Below are 15,696 nucleotides of genomic sequence, written 5' to 3'. Positions count from 1 at the left end.
GGATTCTGTGTCTCCCTCTCTCTCTCTCTGCCCCTCCCCTGCTCATGCTCTCTCTCTCTCTTCTCTCAAAAATAAATAAAAATGTTAAAAAGTTTTTAAAAATAAGAACAGTAAAGAAACAACAATAGAGAAATGGTAGAAACAATTACATTTTCACTGTCTATGGAATATTATGCCACTAAAAATAATAATTAAGAAATCCATTAGAAAGATAGGCACCCAACAAGTGAAAAATCTCAATATTTTTTTTCTGAAGCTTTCTGAGGAATACACACTCATTTTAAAAAATAGGCTGCAATTTTTTTTAACATTGTGATTTTTTTTTCTGCATGAACCATCCTTAAAGTGGTGGGCAAGTCCACTTTTCACAAATACCTTAAACAACTAGAGAGGGAAACCTAAGTCCCTGCAGGCTTATTTTATCAGTGTGCCTCCTCCTACTGAGAATAACAAATAAAATTAATCAAGCCGGTTTTCTTTTTCAGTCACTGAGCAGAAACTATTATTCACAAAGAGAATGTGATTTTGAGGGGTTTTTTTTATTTCAGTATATCAATAGCAGAGGAAAATAGACCTTAGAAGCATGTCAGTGGGCCAAAGGAATAGTTCTCACATGATTTTAAAAAAATGTCTACACTCAAGAGATGCCTTTGCTCTGGGGAGCTCAAAGAATCAATATTTTGATATTTTAGGCACTATGATTAGTTATTCAAATTATTCTACTGTGGTATTATAAAATAGAACTTAAAGAGTGATTGGGCAAGAAGAAGTGAAAACTTCTGAAAAAGATCAGTTAAAGGCAGGCCCCAAATCATTTATGCAATATGTAAGGGGCACCTGGGCGGCTCAGTCAGTTAAGCATTTAACTCTTGATCTTGGCTCAGGTCATGATGTCATAACTTCATGAGTTCGAGCCCCACATTGGGCTCTGTGCCAACAGCTCTCTCTCTCTCTCTCTCTCTCTCTGCCCCTCCCCTGCCCACATCCTCTCTTTCTCAAAAATAAATTCTAAAATAAAAAAAGAAAAGAAAATCTAGTTCAGCATCCCAGTTTTACCATAATGATGCCACACTGCTCAGTGGCATATAATGACAGGATTTCCTTGTCCACAGAGATGTCAGCCGAGTAGCTGTGTTCCACATGTCCCACTCTGGAAGCCACGTGTCTCATTGTGGCATCCAGCCAGGGAGCTTTAGAGACCCTGCCACCCACAGAACCTGATGTATAAGGTCTGGAAGGCAGCCTGGGAGTATCTGAATAAAGCTGCCTCAGTCTGCAGGCCCGGGCATGTCAGGGGCACCAAATTATTGTAGACGTGTATTTCTGCTTCAAGGGGGTTGTGTGGTTTTTTGACCAGACTGCATGTAGGTGTCTCCAAAGAGCAGGGCATTTGTTATAAAAGATCCCTAATATTTTACAGTCCTTGAATGTATTATTTCATTCCCAGCTATTTTATGGCATTTTATCTTATTTTAGTATTTATTTATTTTTGAGACAGAAAGACAGAGTGTGAATGGGGAAGGGGCAGAGAGAGATGGAGACACAGAATCCGAGACAGGCTCCAGGCTCTGAGCTCTCAGCACAGAGCCCAATGTGGGCCTCGAACCCACCAACTGTGAGATCATGACCTGAGCCAATGTCAGACACTCAACCGACTGAGCCACCCAGGCGCCCCCATTTTATGGCATTTTAGATGACATATCTACTTGTATATGCTTTTCCCCAAGTAACTGATTTCTTACCGAGTTCTCCTAGACCAGTAAGAAGATTCACTACACTTTCATCAAATCTGTCACTTGAGGGAATGACATCACCATAGATCGTTTGTGACTGTGCACCTCCACATAAGAAGAACTAATAACTATTCATGGATAAGACAGTGCTGAAAGAATCCTAGCACATGGTGGCGGGGAGGTGAGGCTGAGGCAGCCCTGGACCACAGAGACGAAGAAGACAGCCCTAGAAGGAAAGGGAAGTGTCTACACGCCACCGCATTGCCCCTCCCCCAGCCAGCGCAGCAGAGTCTTTCCAGAGTCTGGGGCTCCTCAAGGATGAAAAGAGAAATCAGAGGGAAGAGTCAGCCTGGTGGGTTGCTCTGTGGGGCCTCGACTCTGGTTTTGCTCCATTGGGGCTTCAAGGGGGTCTTCAGGGTCCACAATTGAGGGGCAGACTGTGTCTGGAAGGGGGGACGGGCTCACAACAACCTGAGCGCAGACCTCTGCAGACAAGTTCATCCCTGCGGAGCCGAGCCGGAGCCCCAGCCCGCAACTTGGCCATCTACGGTGAGTCGGAGCTCCGCCTCATCCGGGTCTTTGCTGGTCCTGGGACTTGCTCTTCCCAGGCCCAGGCAGCCTGGGGGAGGCTTGGCCCCTGCTGCTGTGGAGGGTGGCCCCCAGCCCCATCCAATAGGAGTGGCTGGCAAGAACGCCTGGAAGCTTCTGTATAGCCCAGTGACAGTCCATCTGCGAGGTCAGCAGCTGAGAAGCACTGGATACGACTGCCGACCTGGTTTCCTGCCCCAGTGAGGCTGTCGGGTGGGCTCATGGTGGCATGCGTTCTCTGGTCAGGCTCTACCCAGCTGGGCCCGGGGCCTCCACTCAGCGGTAGGGGTGTGTGTGTGTGTGTGTGTGTGTGTGTGCATGTGTGTGTGAGTGAATTCGCTTCCCTTCCCTGGCAGGGCAGCAGGAGAGGACCCAGGGCCTGCACAGCTTGCTGTCTGGGGACCCAGGTCTCAAACAAGAGCGTGCACTGAGTATCCAGGCAGGTCAGCCTTCTGCGCTCTCCCTGCAGGAGGGGCTGTGCGCTCCCTTCTGGTGTCACTGTGAGCAGCTCTGTGGGTGGGCCACTCAGTTACCCGTGTGCCCTGGGGAGGTCCCCTGGTCAGGCAGGCTGACACTGTTCTCAGCGACAAGTGGAGCTCCGAATTTGTTCCCTGTCCAAATGCAGCAAGAAAAGCAGCCACATAGTCACAAAGGCTTTTGGCGGTCTTTAGTCAAGCTGACCCATGTCACAGGCCCCCGGGCCAAACAGGGCCACTGGCTCTGCTCTGAGAATGGTCAGCTCAGAGCTGACCTGACCGGATACTCAGTGGACGCTCTTGCTTGTGACGTGAGTCCCCAGACAGCAAGCTGTGCAGGCCCTGGGTCCTCTCCTGCTGCCCTGCCAGGGAAGGGAAGCGAATTCACACACACACACACACACACACACACACACACACACACGCACACAACTACTGCTGGGTGGAGGCCCCGGGCCCAGCTGGGTAGAGCCTGACCAGAGAACGCATGCCACCATGAGCCCACCCTACAGCCTCACATGGGCAGGAAACCGCGTCCACAGTCGCATCCAGCTGTTCTCAATGAATGGCCCATCCCCCACCTCCAACTTAAGAGCTTGAACAGTTGCCTTGCCCAAAAACAGCCCTTACTAGCAGGCTTTCTTGCCCAAAGATGTTGCCAGCAGATGCATCCAGAAACCCAAACTGAGCTGCCTGTTGAAAAAGTGCCTCTGCCAGGGGCCCCCTGGTGGCTCAGTCAATTAAGTGTCCAACTTTAGCTCAGGTCATGATCTCACTGTTCATGAGCTCAAGTCTCCCATTGGGCTCTCTGCTGTTGGCATGGAGCCCGTTTTGGATCCTCTGTCCTCCTCTCTCTCTGCCCCTCCTGCACTCATTCTTTCTCTCCCTCTCTCTCAAAATAAATAAATAAACTTAGAAAAAAACCTTCCTGTACCAAAACAAAACTGCAAAGTCTGGAAGAGGAGACCACTTACTCTAATATGCAGATACCAATGTAAGAAGTCAAGGATAACAAAAAAATTAGGTAAATATCACACCACACACAGAATAATAGAGTTCTAATAATTAATCCTAAAGAAACAGATTTATGTACTGTCAAAGAACTAAGAATAATTTTCTTAAAGAAATTTGGTGAACTACAAGAACACACAGAGGGACAAATAAAATTAGGAACATAATGCATGAAAAAACCCCAAACAAACAAGAATTTCAACCAAGAAGTAGAAACCATCAAAAAAATACAAACAAAAGCTCTAGAGCTGAAAAATATAATACCTGAACTGAAGAACTCAGTAGACAATTTCAAAGCAGACTCTGCTATTCAGAAGAAAGAATCAGTGACCTGGAAGATAAGACACTGGAAATTAACCAGTCAGAGGAGCAAAAAATGAATGAAAAAGAGTGAAGAAAGCTCACTGGACTTATGGGACACAAAAAAGAAAGCCCACTGGACTTATGGGACACAATGAAAAGAAAAAGATTTCTGGATTATGGAAATCCCAGAAGGAGAAGAGAACAAAAAAGGGACACAAAGTATATTTAAAGCAATAATGGCTGGGGCACCTGGGTGGCTCAGTTGGGTAAGCATCCGACCAGCTCAGGTCATGATCTCACGGTTTGGGTGTTTGAGCCCCCTCGCATGGGGCTCCATGCTGATGGTGCAAAGCCCATGTGGGATTCTGTCTTTCTGTCTCTCTCTCAAAATGAATAAATTTTTTTTAAAAAAATGCAATAATGGCTTAAGACTTCTCAAACCTGAGGAGAGAAATAGATATCCAGATCCAAGAGGCCCAGAGGATCCCAAATGGGCCAAATCTGAATAGGGCTATGCCAAGGTATGTTATAATTAAATTTTCAAAAAACAAAGAACTTTGAAAGCAGCAATAGAGAAAAGTGACAGGCAAGGGAACTCACAGGAGAGTATCAGTGAATTTTGCAACAGAAAGATTTTGGAATGGCATGGGATGAGATCTATAAAATATTGAAAGAAAAAACTGTCAGCCAAGAACTCTATACTTAGCAAAGGCATCCTTCAGAAATGAAAGACGGATAACTCTTCCTGAACCACAACAACAAAAGCTGAGGGACTTAATTGCCACTAGACATGCCTTACAAGAAATTCTAAAGAGTCCTTTGAGTGGAAATAGAAGGTTGCTAATGGACATCATAAAAACATAAGAAGGCAGCGTAAAACTCACTGGTAATGGCAAATATACAGTCAATGTTAGATTCTGCACTATGAAGATGATGGCACATAACTCACTTACAGCTGTAGTTTAAAAGTTTAAGAAAAGTACTAAAAATAATCATGACTACAAAAACCTGTTATTAATTACACAATATAAAATGTAAGTAAATTGAAGCATCAATAACCTAAAATGTGAGGGGGAGGAGAAGGAAACATGAAAAGCATAGGAATGCCATTGAAGTTAAGTTAAATTGTTATTAATTTAAACCAGGACGCTATAGTGTGAAGATGTTTGTAGAAGCCTCCTGGTAACCACAAGGGGAAAATCTGTAGAAATTGCACAAAATAACATGATGAAAAAGTCAAACCATGCTGATTCCAAAAGACATCAATACACAAAAATAAAGATATCAAGATAAGAAACAAGGGACACTGGATTTACAACACAACCAGAAATCAAGGAACAAAATGGCTATAGTAAGTCGTTACTTAGCAATAATTACTTAAAATGTAAGCAGATTAAATTTATCAATCAAAAGACATAGAATGGCTGAATGAATAAAAACTCAAGATCCAATGATAACGCTGCCTACAAGAGATTCACTTAGCCTTAAAGACACATGGAGACTGAAAGTGAGAAGATGGAAAAAAAATATTTCAAGCAAATGGTAACAAACAACAATAGCAAAAGGGTAGCTATACTTACATCAGACAAAATAGACTTTAAGTTAAAAGTAGCAAGGGGTGCCTGGGTGGCTCCGTTATTTAAGTGTACAACTATCGGTTTTGGCTTTAGGTCATGATCTCTTGGTTATGATTATACACTGTCAGTACAGAACGTGCTTGAGATTTTCTCTCTCCCTCTCTCTCTGTCCCTCCCCTGCTCATGCACATGCATGTGCTCTCTCTCTCTCTCTCTCAAATTAAGTAAATAAAAACTTTAAAAAATAAATTCATTAGAAGTAGTGAAAGGAGACAAAGAAGATAATTATTTAATGATAAAGTTGTCAATATATCAAGAAGGTATCAATTATAAATACACACTTAAACACTTCAGCAAAAACTGACAGAGCTAAAAGGAGAAATAAACAGCAATACTGTAATAGGTATTTTAATACCCCACTCTCAACAATAACTAGATCATCCAGAAAGAAAATCAATGAGGAACAGTACATTTGAACATTATAGACCAAATGATCAGACATACAGAACATTCTATCCAACAACAAGAGAATATACATTCTTTTCAAGTACACAAGGAACATTTTCTAGGATAGACCATATGTCAGGCCAAAGAACAAGTCTTAGCAAATTCAAGAATATTGAATTCATAGCTAGTATCCTCTGTAACTACCATGGTATGAAATGAGAAATAAATAACAAAAGGGAAAGTGGAAAAATTACAATTAATTTAAAATTTAAAATTACAATATAATTACATTAAAATTAAACAACACCCCCTTCCAAATGACCTATGAATTAAAACAGATATTAAAGGGAAAATAAAAAAACCATCTTCAGACAAACAAAAATGGAAACACAGCGTGCCAAAACTTATGAGATGCAGCAAAAGAGATTGTAGGATGGAAGTTCATAGGAATAAATGCCTACATTAAGAAGCAAGAAAGATACCAAGTAAACAATATAACTTCACACCTTAAGGAACTAGACCAGAAGAACATACCAAGCCCAAAGTTAGCAAAGTAATCTAATAAAGATTAGAGCAGAAGTAAAAGAAATAGAAGACAAGAAAACAACAGAAAAGATTAACCAAACTAAAAGCTGGATTTTTGAAAGATAAACAAAATTGACAAACTTTTAGCTATACTAGCCAAGGAAAAAGAGACAGGGCTCAAATAAACAAAATTATACATGAAAAAGGGAATATTACACATGAAACTACTGCAATCGAAAGGATCATATGAGGCTACTATGAACAACTATCTGGCAACAAACTGGAAAATCTAGAAGAAATGAGAAAATTCTTAAAAATAACCAAACTATGAAGAAAGGAATGAGGAAGAAATAGAAAGTATGAACAGACTGAGTGGCTTGGGTGGCTCAGTCAGGTGAATGTCTAGCTCTTGATTTGGGCTCGGGTCATGATCCTAGAGTCATGGGATTAAACCTTGAGTCAGGCTGTGCACTGAGCATGGAGCCTGCTTAAGATTCTCCTCTCTCTTTCTCTCTCTCTCTCTTAAAAAAAAAAAAAACAAAACAACAACAACAACAAAAAACTTGAATAGACTAGGTAAGGAGATTCAAATCAGTAATTTAAGATCTCCCAATGAAGAAAACCCCAGGACTAGATTGCTTCACTAGTGAATTTTACTAAATATTTAAATAATTAACACCAACTTTCCTCAAACTCTTTGAAAAAAGTTGAAGAGTATGGAATACTCCCAAATACATTTTATGCCGCCAGCATTACCATGACACCAAAGCCAGAAAAGGACACTACCAGGAAAGAAAACTACAGACCAATATTCCTGGTGAATACAGATGCAAAAGTTCTCAACAAATACTAACGAACCAAATTCACCAGCACATTAAAAGGATTTTGACCATGATCAAGTGAGACTGATACCTGGGATGCAAGGATGGCTCAACAAAGCAAATCAATCAATGTGATACATCATATTAATAGAATGAAAGAAAAAAAATCATATGATCATCGCAATAGACACATAAGAAAGTATCTGACAAAATTCAAGATCTGTTCATGATAAAAACTCCTAATGAAAAAGGTGTAGAAGAAATGTACCTAAAAATAATGAAGGCCATATATGATGAGCCCACAGCTAACATCATACTCAATGGTGAAAGGCTGAAAGCTTTTCCTGTAAGAGCAGAAACAAGACACGGATGCCCACACTCACCACTACTCTCCAACAATGTGCTGGAACTCCTTATCAGAGAAATCAGGTAAGAAAAAGAAATAAAAGGAATCACAATTTGAATGGGAGAAGTCAAGTTGTCCTATTTGTACATGCATGATTTTATATGTAGAAAATCCTAAGGATTTCACCAAAAACTGTTAGATCTAGTCAACAAATGCAACAAAGTGGCAGGATATAAAGTTAACAGATTAGATTCAACAGCATTTCTATATACTAACACTAAATTATCTGGAAAAGAAGTAAAGAAAATGATCCTATTAACATAGCATCAAAACAATATAATATTTAGTAATAAACTTAAACAAGCAAGTAAAAGATCTCTACTCTGAAAACCCCAAGACAATGATGAAAGAAATCAAAGGTACAAAAAAAATGGAAAGGTATTCCATATTCATGCATTGGAAGAATTAATATAGTTAAAATGTCAGTAGTACCCAAGGCCATCTATAGATTCAATCCCTATCAGGATTCAATGCCATTTTTTATAGTAGGAAAAGCAATCCTAAGATTTAAATGGAACCACAAAGACCCCAAATAGCCAAAGCAATCCCAAAGAGAAAAAAGAAAGGGAGGCATCAGACTTCCTGATTTCAAGCTTTACTATGTTTATTACAGCATTATTTACAATAGCCAAGCTATGAAAACAACCCAAGTGTCCCTCCATAGATGAATGGGTAAAGAAGAAGTAGTGTGTGTGTGTGTGTGTGTGTGTGTGTGTGTGTGTGTGTGTGTACACATGACATAGGATGGATTTAGAATGTATAATGCTAAGTGAAATAACTCAGAGAAAGAAAAAACATATGATTTCACTCATATATAGAATTTAAGAAACAAAACAAAGATAAAAGAGGTGAAGGAAAAAAAAACAGACTTAACTATAGAGAACAGACTGTTGGTTGGTTGCCAGAGGGGAGGTGGGTGGGGGGACGGGTGAAATAGATGAAGGGGACTAAGAGCACATTTACCATAATGATCACTGAGTGATGTATAGAATTGCTGAATCACTATATTGCACACCTGAAACTAACATAAGACTGTATGTTAACTCTACTGGAATTACAAAAACCACCCCTAGACACCTCTGCTGATCACCCAGTCTTTGTTAGAGAAAAAAGATGCCTTTCTCTGTGAAAAGATGCTGAGCTGACTCCCCAGGCCACGGGGCAGTGGGACATCTGGTCAAGGACGGCACTTGAGCATTTGCTGTGCAAGCAAACTACTCTTGCTGCCAGAAGATACTTGTCAAAAGAGAAATCCTGTTCTGGATTGTGGGAAGCAAGCAGTTCATCCATCATAATAGTTTCTCCAGAGAGGTCATTTTCGCTTTTCTTCCCTTTCCCCATTTTTTTAATTGATGGGATCTGTCTTCGTGTAAGCCTAGAAGGTATGGTATAAATAAATAAATGCACCTTGCCCTAAACCGAAGGACAGCGTCATCTACTGTAACACTCTATTCTGTATAAACAGAGGTACCATTAACATTCTATTTTCCAAGAATGGCACATCATAGAGCACAGCTCCTGTGCATAAAGCACGCAGATTATGATGCATACGGTGCTTCTGCAATTGAGAGGGCAACGTGGCCAGCCCTCGCCCAGGAATTTCTATTCATATATAGACTTTAACAACACCACACACCTCCAAGAATCTGACTTAAGATTAAGTTCTATCAGGAAACCTTATCCCTTATCTTCCCTTTGTATCACATGATGAAAAGTATGCATATCTTGCTTAATCCATTAAATATCTCAAAGACATCAATGGTTTCTATGGTCTAATAATTCCAGTTTACACACTGCAATAAACTTCCTCTCTGCTGGAGCAGGACGAGATGGTTCCTAGAAGGGAAACTAGATGCCCCTGACTGGTCTTAATTAGTGTTTGTGTGCCTGGCCACGTGGGCCCAATTCTTGTGTCTTACTTTTTCTGTACATGAAATGGGACCAATATGCCAGATCCAAGGCTCCCCTAGTAAAAGACCATTATGTGACATGGATCTCTTTCTCAATATGGACAAGTATAGTTGAGTGTCTTCCGTGGTGGGCTGCTGTTTGCTGTTTTCCCCGTATGGTGCTGAGGAACGGAAAGCTTTCTCTAGGTGCGGGGGGTTTCTGGTCAATCCCTCCATCTTACACGTGAGCCACATCTGGACTCACGGTTAACGCAAATAGTAACGTGTGAGCTACATAACATCACTAGTTTCTCTCCCACCTCACTCTCCACACAAGTTGCTCAAATATTAAAGAAATGAGATTTGTGATAACATAGAAGCTTATCATGCTTTTTCTGCCCAGCATATGTTCTAGAGTTTTTATACTAGTCAGCAGTTAGACATCATTTTCACAATCGACCGAAATAAAGGGAAAGAAGATTTCATTCTTCATCTTGCTCTGTCAAATACTTGTATTTATTCTCTGCTTACCCATTAGATATCTTTTCCATGGAGGCACTAGGGTGACTGAATGGTGGTTCCCGTGTTCCCACAGGCAATGGAACATCCACTTATCACACAGAAAACATTTCAGCTTTTATTTTAAATTGAACTTCTCTCAATGTGGACTAGCGGCATTTTGCATCTCTCAAGAGAAAGCTTACGCACACACATTACATAACTTTACTGAGGTAACTAAAACCAAACAGACATTTTTAAACATCACTCTTTAAACGATGCACTTTACATGAACACTGCAAGAATTCAACACAGGGTTAAGACCCTCGCAAGACTAAATTCTACTTTTACAAGGCTGTTTGCGCATCTGAGACATGAAAAGGAAGTCTGGAGCATATGATTTGGATTTCTCCATCCTAATATGAAGGCAACAACCTAGAAATGATGACACAATGCTTTATCCAGTGATTTGGAAAGCCAGGGTGAAAGTGAACTACTGAGTTCTACTTAATCCCACACACCCCAACCCTGCCTTGCTGAGGCCAACACAGTGATCCAGTTCATCTTTTCCAACAGTCCTGTCCATAATTCCGTGACAGCCCTGGGCAAATCTGCGGTAAGGATGATACAGTGGACAGACGGGTCACTCAACTCCCCCCATCTCTGTGTCCAGAGGATGTCAAAGTGCAGCGACGGAGTTTATGAAAACAGATGAAATTTCAAATCCTCAGGCTTCAACGGGCTGTGTTTGTGACCAGATATCCACCTGATTCTTTGTCCATCACCACGGATAGAATGTGGTGGTAAATCTGAGCTTAAAACTTTAATTTTCAAAAGTTACTGAAGATTCATAAAAGAATTTTGAGTCATAAAGAAAATCAATAAAATGTTTCCAAGATATTTCAGAGGTACTGCAATGAATTTCAAGGGGTCTCTGAAGGCCACCAGCAGAGGACCATTCAAATGTACATCATCCAAAATGCAATGGAGGTTTTTTTTTAAACCTGTGTTTTTGGACAATTTATTATTATTGGTTACACAAGGTAGAAGGTTTCTAAATTTACATGTTTTTTTAATGTTTATTTATTTTTGAGAGAGAGAGAGAGAGACAGAGTGCAGCGGGGAGGGGCAGAGAGAGACACACACACACACAGAAGCCGAAGCAGGCTCCAGGCTCTGAGCTGTCAGCACAGAGCCCAAAGCGGGACTCAAACTCACTAACCATGAGATCATGACCTGAGCTGAAGTCAGATACCTAACCCACTGAGCCACTCGGTTGCCCCTAAATTTACATTTTTTAAACTGATAGCTATGAATTACTGTTCTGAATAACTCAGAGGGAGAAGGAAGCAATTCTCATTCACCAAAATCAGAAAGGGAGTTTACTTCCTCCCACCCAAAGGGGACTTTTCCCTTTCTATATATTTTTGAAAGGTATTTTGTACCTAAATAAATGAAAAATTAATTCATGTCCACCAAACTAAACAAGCAAACCCTGCCGGGAACATTCACAGTCTCACGCCTAACACTGCACTATAGGAAACATATTTCTAGAAAGTTTCATTCCTGTCTGGAACCCATCCCAAAGAAAAACGTGCCCTTTGAAACACTGTAATCAGTCACTCCGGGCCGTTAAGACTTTGCCCTCATGTCTGAGGCATAAAGTGCAGATGGATGGTTGGGCAAATCGAAGCCTCAGTTCCCTCTCTTAATCCATTTGTCTCCCATTAGTAAAGATAAAAATAAAGGTAGAGTGCTGGCCAGACTCCTTTGTGATTCCAGAACCAGATTATTTACCGGGTTTACCTGACTAGCACTAAGGAACAAACCCTAGGTAATCGATAGCTCCCTAAGGAAAGGAATCCAATAGAGGCAAAGATGAGGGTGTGAGTCCTTTCAGCTTCCTGGCTCTCCCTTGGGCGAAAGGGATGAAGAACAGAAGAAGGGGATCGAAGGAACGGATGCCCACTTCTTTTTAATCTCATTCGATACTCACAGAAATTTATGACATTAAAACATATATATTTATAAAATTCTCAGTCCTGAAACACAATACTCGGACAAAGAATTGCGGCGACCCGGTCCAAGCTGTATGAGAGGTCATCTGGGGCCAAGGGGCGTGGGAGTACCGAAGCCATTTGTGGAAAGCAGCGGGGACCGGTAACCCGGAATGGTAAAGTGCAGCTTAGCAGGTGCGCTCGGAGCAGAGCTGGATTTTAGGACGCTTTGCGCTGGGCAGCTGGCTCCGCAAGGGGGCGCCACAACCGCGCGCCTGGGAAACTCCCGGCTCCAAGAGGTTGCGGGACGGGCGAGCCGGGTTCCCCCAAAGTCTGAGAGTCCTGGGGCGTTTTCAAGTGAGAGCAGAGGCAGGAAAAGAGAAAGGCAGAGAGAAAAGGAGCTAAGACAGGCAGGGTTGGGGGGGGGGGGGGGGTCATCACTGTTCTTATCACCATTGCAGGTAGTCGCAGCCAAGCTCCAGCCTCCTTCACCCAAATCCCGCGCTTCCGCTAGACGCACACGCGCGCGCGCTCCACGGGGCCCCCAGCACCTCGGAGGAGTGGGCGCGGAACGCACGAGACTTGACTCACTTCCCCAGCGATGAGGGCGAGGGACGAAGGACTAGACAGAGGTCCTGGCCAGGCTGGTCGCAGGCTTGAGCCAAAGCACAGACAGTCACTGCCGGAAGTCGAAGAAGCAAGGTGCAGGGCGAGCGCGGGGCGGACGCCTGGGGGCGCCGGCTGCATCTCCAGCCTCCTGCAGCCGGGTCCTGGGATAAAGCCGAGGGCTGCACCTACAGCCTGGGTTGCGGACGCCTTGGGCGGCGGGAGAGAGGGGGAAGGGGCAGAGGGTTCCCAGCACTACTGCCCCCCCTTCCTCCCGTCCCCTGTCAGACGCCGGGGGTCGCCTCGGTGTCCTTTGGAATTAGAGCGACGTGAGCGTGCGTTCTCGGCCGCAACAGTCCCAACCCTCACTGTGCTCCCACACCATCTGGACGGCTTAGCAAATTCAAATTCGGGCGCAGCCCTGGCGCGTCCGGTTCCCCAGGTCTGCGCCGGAGCCCAAGAATCTGCGTCTCTAGCACGCTTCCGGGGTTGAGGGCGGGAGACTGCGGTTCGGGGAGGCCCGGGAGCCGTGGGCACCGGCTCCCTGGGCACCGGCCGGGGCGCAGGGCGCGCCGGGCGGGACGCGGGAGTCAGGCGGCGGCGCGGCAGGCCAGCAGCTGGCGCAGGCTCCTGCGGAAGCCGTCGTCCAGGAAGGCGTAGAGGAAGGGGTTGAGGCAGCTGTTGGCGTAGCTCAGGCTGGTGATGAAGTAGGAGACGGCGATGATGAGCGGCGTCTGCGGGAGGTCGGTGGTGAGCGCCACCACGGTGCTCAGGTGGTAGGGCGTCCAGCAGAGGAGGCACACCGCCAGGATCACGACCACCAGGAGAGTCACCCGCTTCTTGGCGCGGTCCAGGGCCTTGGCGTGGCTGTCCAGCCGCATGGCGCGCAGCCTGCACAGCAGGACGCCGTACAGGACGCAGATGGCGGACACGGGGATGGCGAAGCCGAGCACCAGCGTGTAGAGGCGGCTCGCGCGCCACCAGAAGGCCTCGGGCTGCGGGAAGACCAGCACGCACTGGCGCCGGCCCTGCTCGTCGTCCAGCCGGGCGAAGACCGCGAAGGGCAGCACGACCAGCGTCACGAGCGCCCACACGGCCAGGCTCACCGCGCGCGCCGCGCCGTACGTGCGCCCAGCCACCCGGCGCGACTCGGCCGTGGCCAGCACCACCAGGTAGCGGTCGGCGCTCATGACCGTGAGGAAGTAGAGGCTGGAGAACGTGTTGTACTGGTCGATGGCCACGATGAGCTTGCACATGAGCTCCCCGAAGGGCCACCGCTGCAGCAGGAAGTCGGCGATGTTGATGGGCAGCACGAGCGTGAAGAGCTCGTCGGCGATGGCCAGGTTGAGGATGAACAGGTTGGTGACGGTCCGCATGCGGGGCGCCCGCAGCAGCACGTACAGCACTGCGGAGTTGCCAGCCAGCCCCACCGCGCAGATCGCCGCGTAGACGACCGGCACGGCCACGGCCAGCGGCGGCGGCAGCGGCGGCGGCGGCGGCGGCGGGCTGGACGCGTTGGGGCAGCCCAGCGCGGGCCCCGGGCACGACCCGTTGGCCGGCCCCGGCTCGGAGAAGGACTCGTTGAGCATGCCGGCGAGGGCAGGGGAGCCGGCGACCGCGTCTCCTCCGCCGCGCCCCCAGCCCGCGTCCAGCTCCCGTGGCTCCCCCGGCGGCGGCGCGCTCCCTCCTCCTCGCGCGGGGTCGCCGGCAACACCGAATTGGGAGGTCGGGTGGGGACGACCGACGGGCAACGACAGGGAGACGTGCGGTTCCGAGGGGGCGGGGAGAGGTGGCGCGACGACCCGGACGGGCCCCACGTGATCGCTCCCTGCCACGTGTTGAAATCTTCCCGCAGCCCGCGGGGTACGTCGAACAAAGTGCGACGGAGGAAGCAGTCCTTACCCTTCCGAGGAAAAATACAAACCCGCCGCCTCCGCTTTAAGGCGCCCCTGGCCGACGCGGGTGTCCCCGCGGCCGTGCGTCCCCCCGCAGAGGAATCACCCGGCCGGCAGGGGAGAGGCCGCCTTTCCCGCAGCGGTTCCGGGACGGGAACCCCCCCCCCCAACCCCGCCTCCCGGCCGAGGGCCCGCCTCCCCGCTTCGGCCCCGGGCGGCAGCGCGCGTCTCCGCGGGTGTAGACTGCTGGCCCCGCAGCTCCGGGAGCCGCCGCGCAGCCGCGACCGCGCTCGCTGACCCGACCGCCCCCCGCCCCGCCCCCACCCCAGCGGCCGGGAGCGGCGTTTCGCACCGATCCTTTTTCCTTCCGTGTTGATTACATTAATAAACCAACAGCTCTCCTGTTAAGAATTAAGGAGAAACAGGGGCGCCTGGGTGGCTTAGTCGGTTGAGCGTCCGACTTTCGCTTAGGTCATGATCTCGCGGTTCGTGGGTTCGGGCCCCGCGTCGGGCTCTGTGCTGACTGCCAGCTCAGAACCTGGAGCCTGTTTCAGTCTGTGACTCCCTCTCTCTCTGACCCTCCCCTGCTCACGCTGTCTCTCTCTCTCCTAGAAATGAATAAAACATTTAAAAAAAAAAAAAAAGAATTAAGGAGAAACAAAGCGGGGGGGGGGAGGACGGGGGGCGTGGTCTATTTTAAAAGAGCAACGCGGTTAAGGCTCCCATTCTACTTTAAAAAAAAAAACAAACCCTACTCCAAATGAGCTAAAGTAATTTCAAATTTTAAGTTACATTTATACTGCATCGCTGCACAGAGGAGCGAGAAGCGAATGCAGTTTTAAAGTGCAAATCAACCCCTTAACACCTTAATACTCTAACACAGGTACAAGACCGTTAGTAACAACGGCCCACGGTTTGAGGTAC

General features: G+C 46.3%; 1 protein-coding gene across 1 annotated transcript; it reads right to left on the bottom strand.

Annotated features, from left to right (window-relative positions):
* Window positions 1–13,467: 13,467 nt before the first annotated feature.
* Window positions 13,468–14,466, bottom strand: NPBWR1 (neuropeptides B and W receptor 1). The gene has a single exon (XM_039254254.1). It carries the CDS (start codon window positions 14,464–14,466, stop codon window positions 13,468–13,470), a length of 999 nt encoding a protein of 332 aa, XP_039110185.1.
* Between the last annotated feature and the right edge of the window lie 1,230 nt (window positions 14,467–15,696).

The sequence above is a fragment of the Hyaena hyaena genome, unplaced genomic scaffold, assembly GCF_003009895.1.
Source record: "Hyaena hyaena isolate Hyena2069 unplaced genomic scaffold, ASM300989v1 scaffold_475, whole genome shotgun sequence".
NCBI lineage: Eukaryota > Metazoa > Chordata > Mammalia > Carnivora > Hyaenidae > Hyaena > Hyaena hyaena.
Note: the sequence above shows the minus strand (reverse complement) of the source record. Positions and strands in the feature narration are given on the sequence as shown.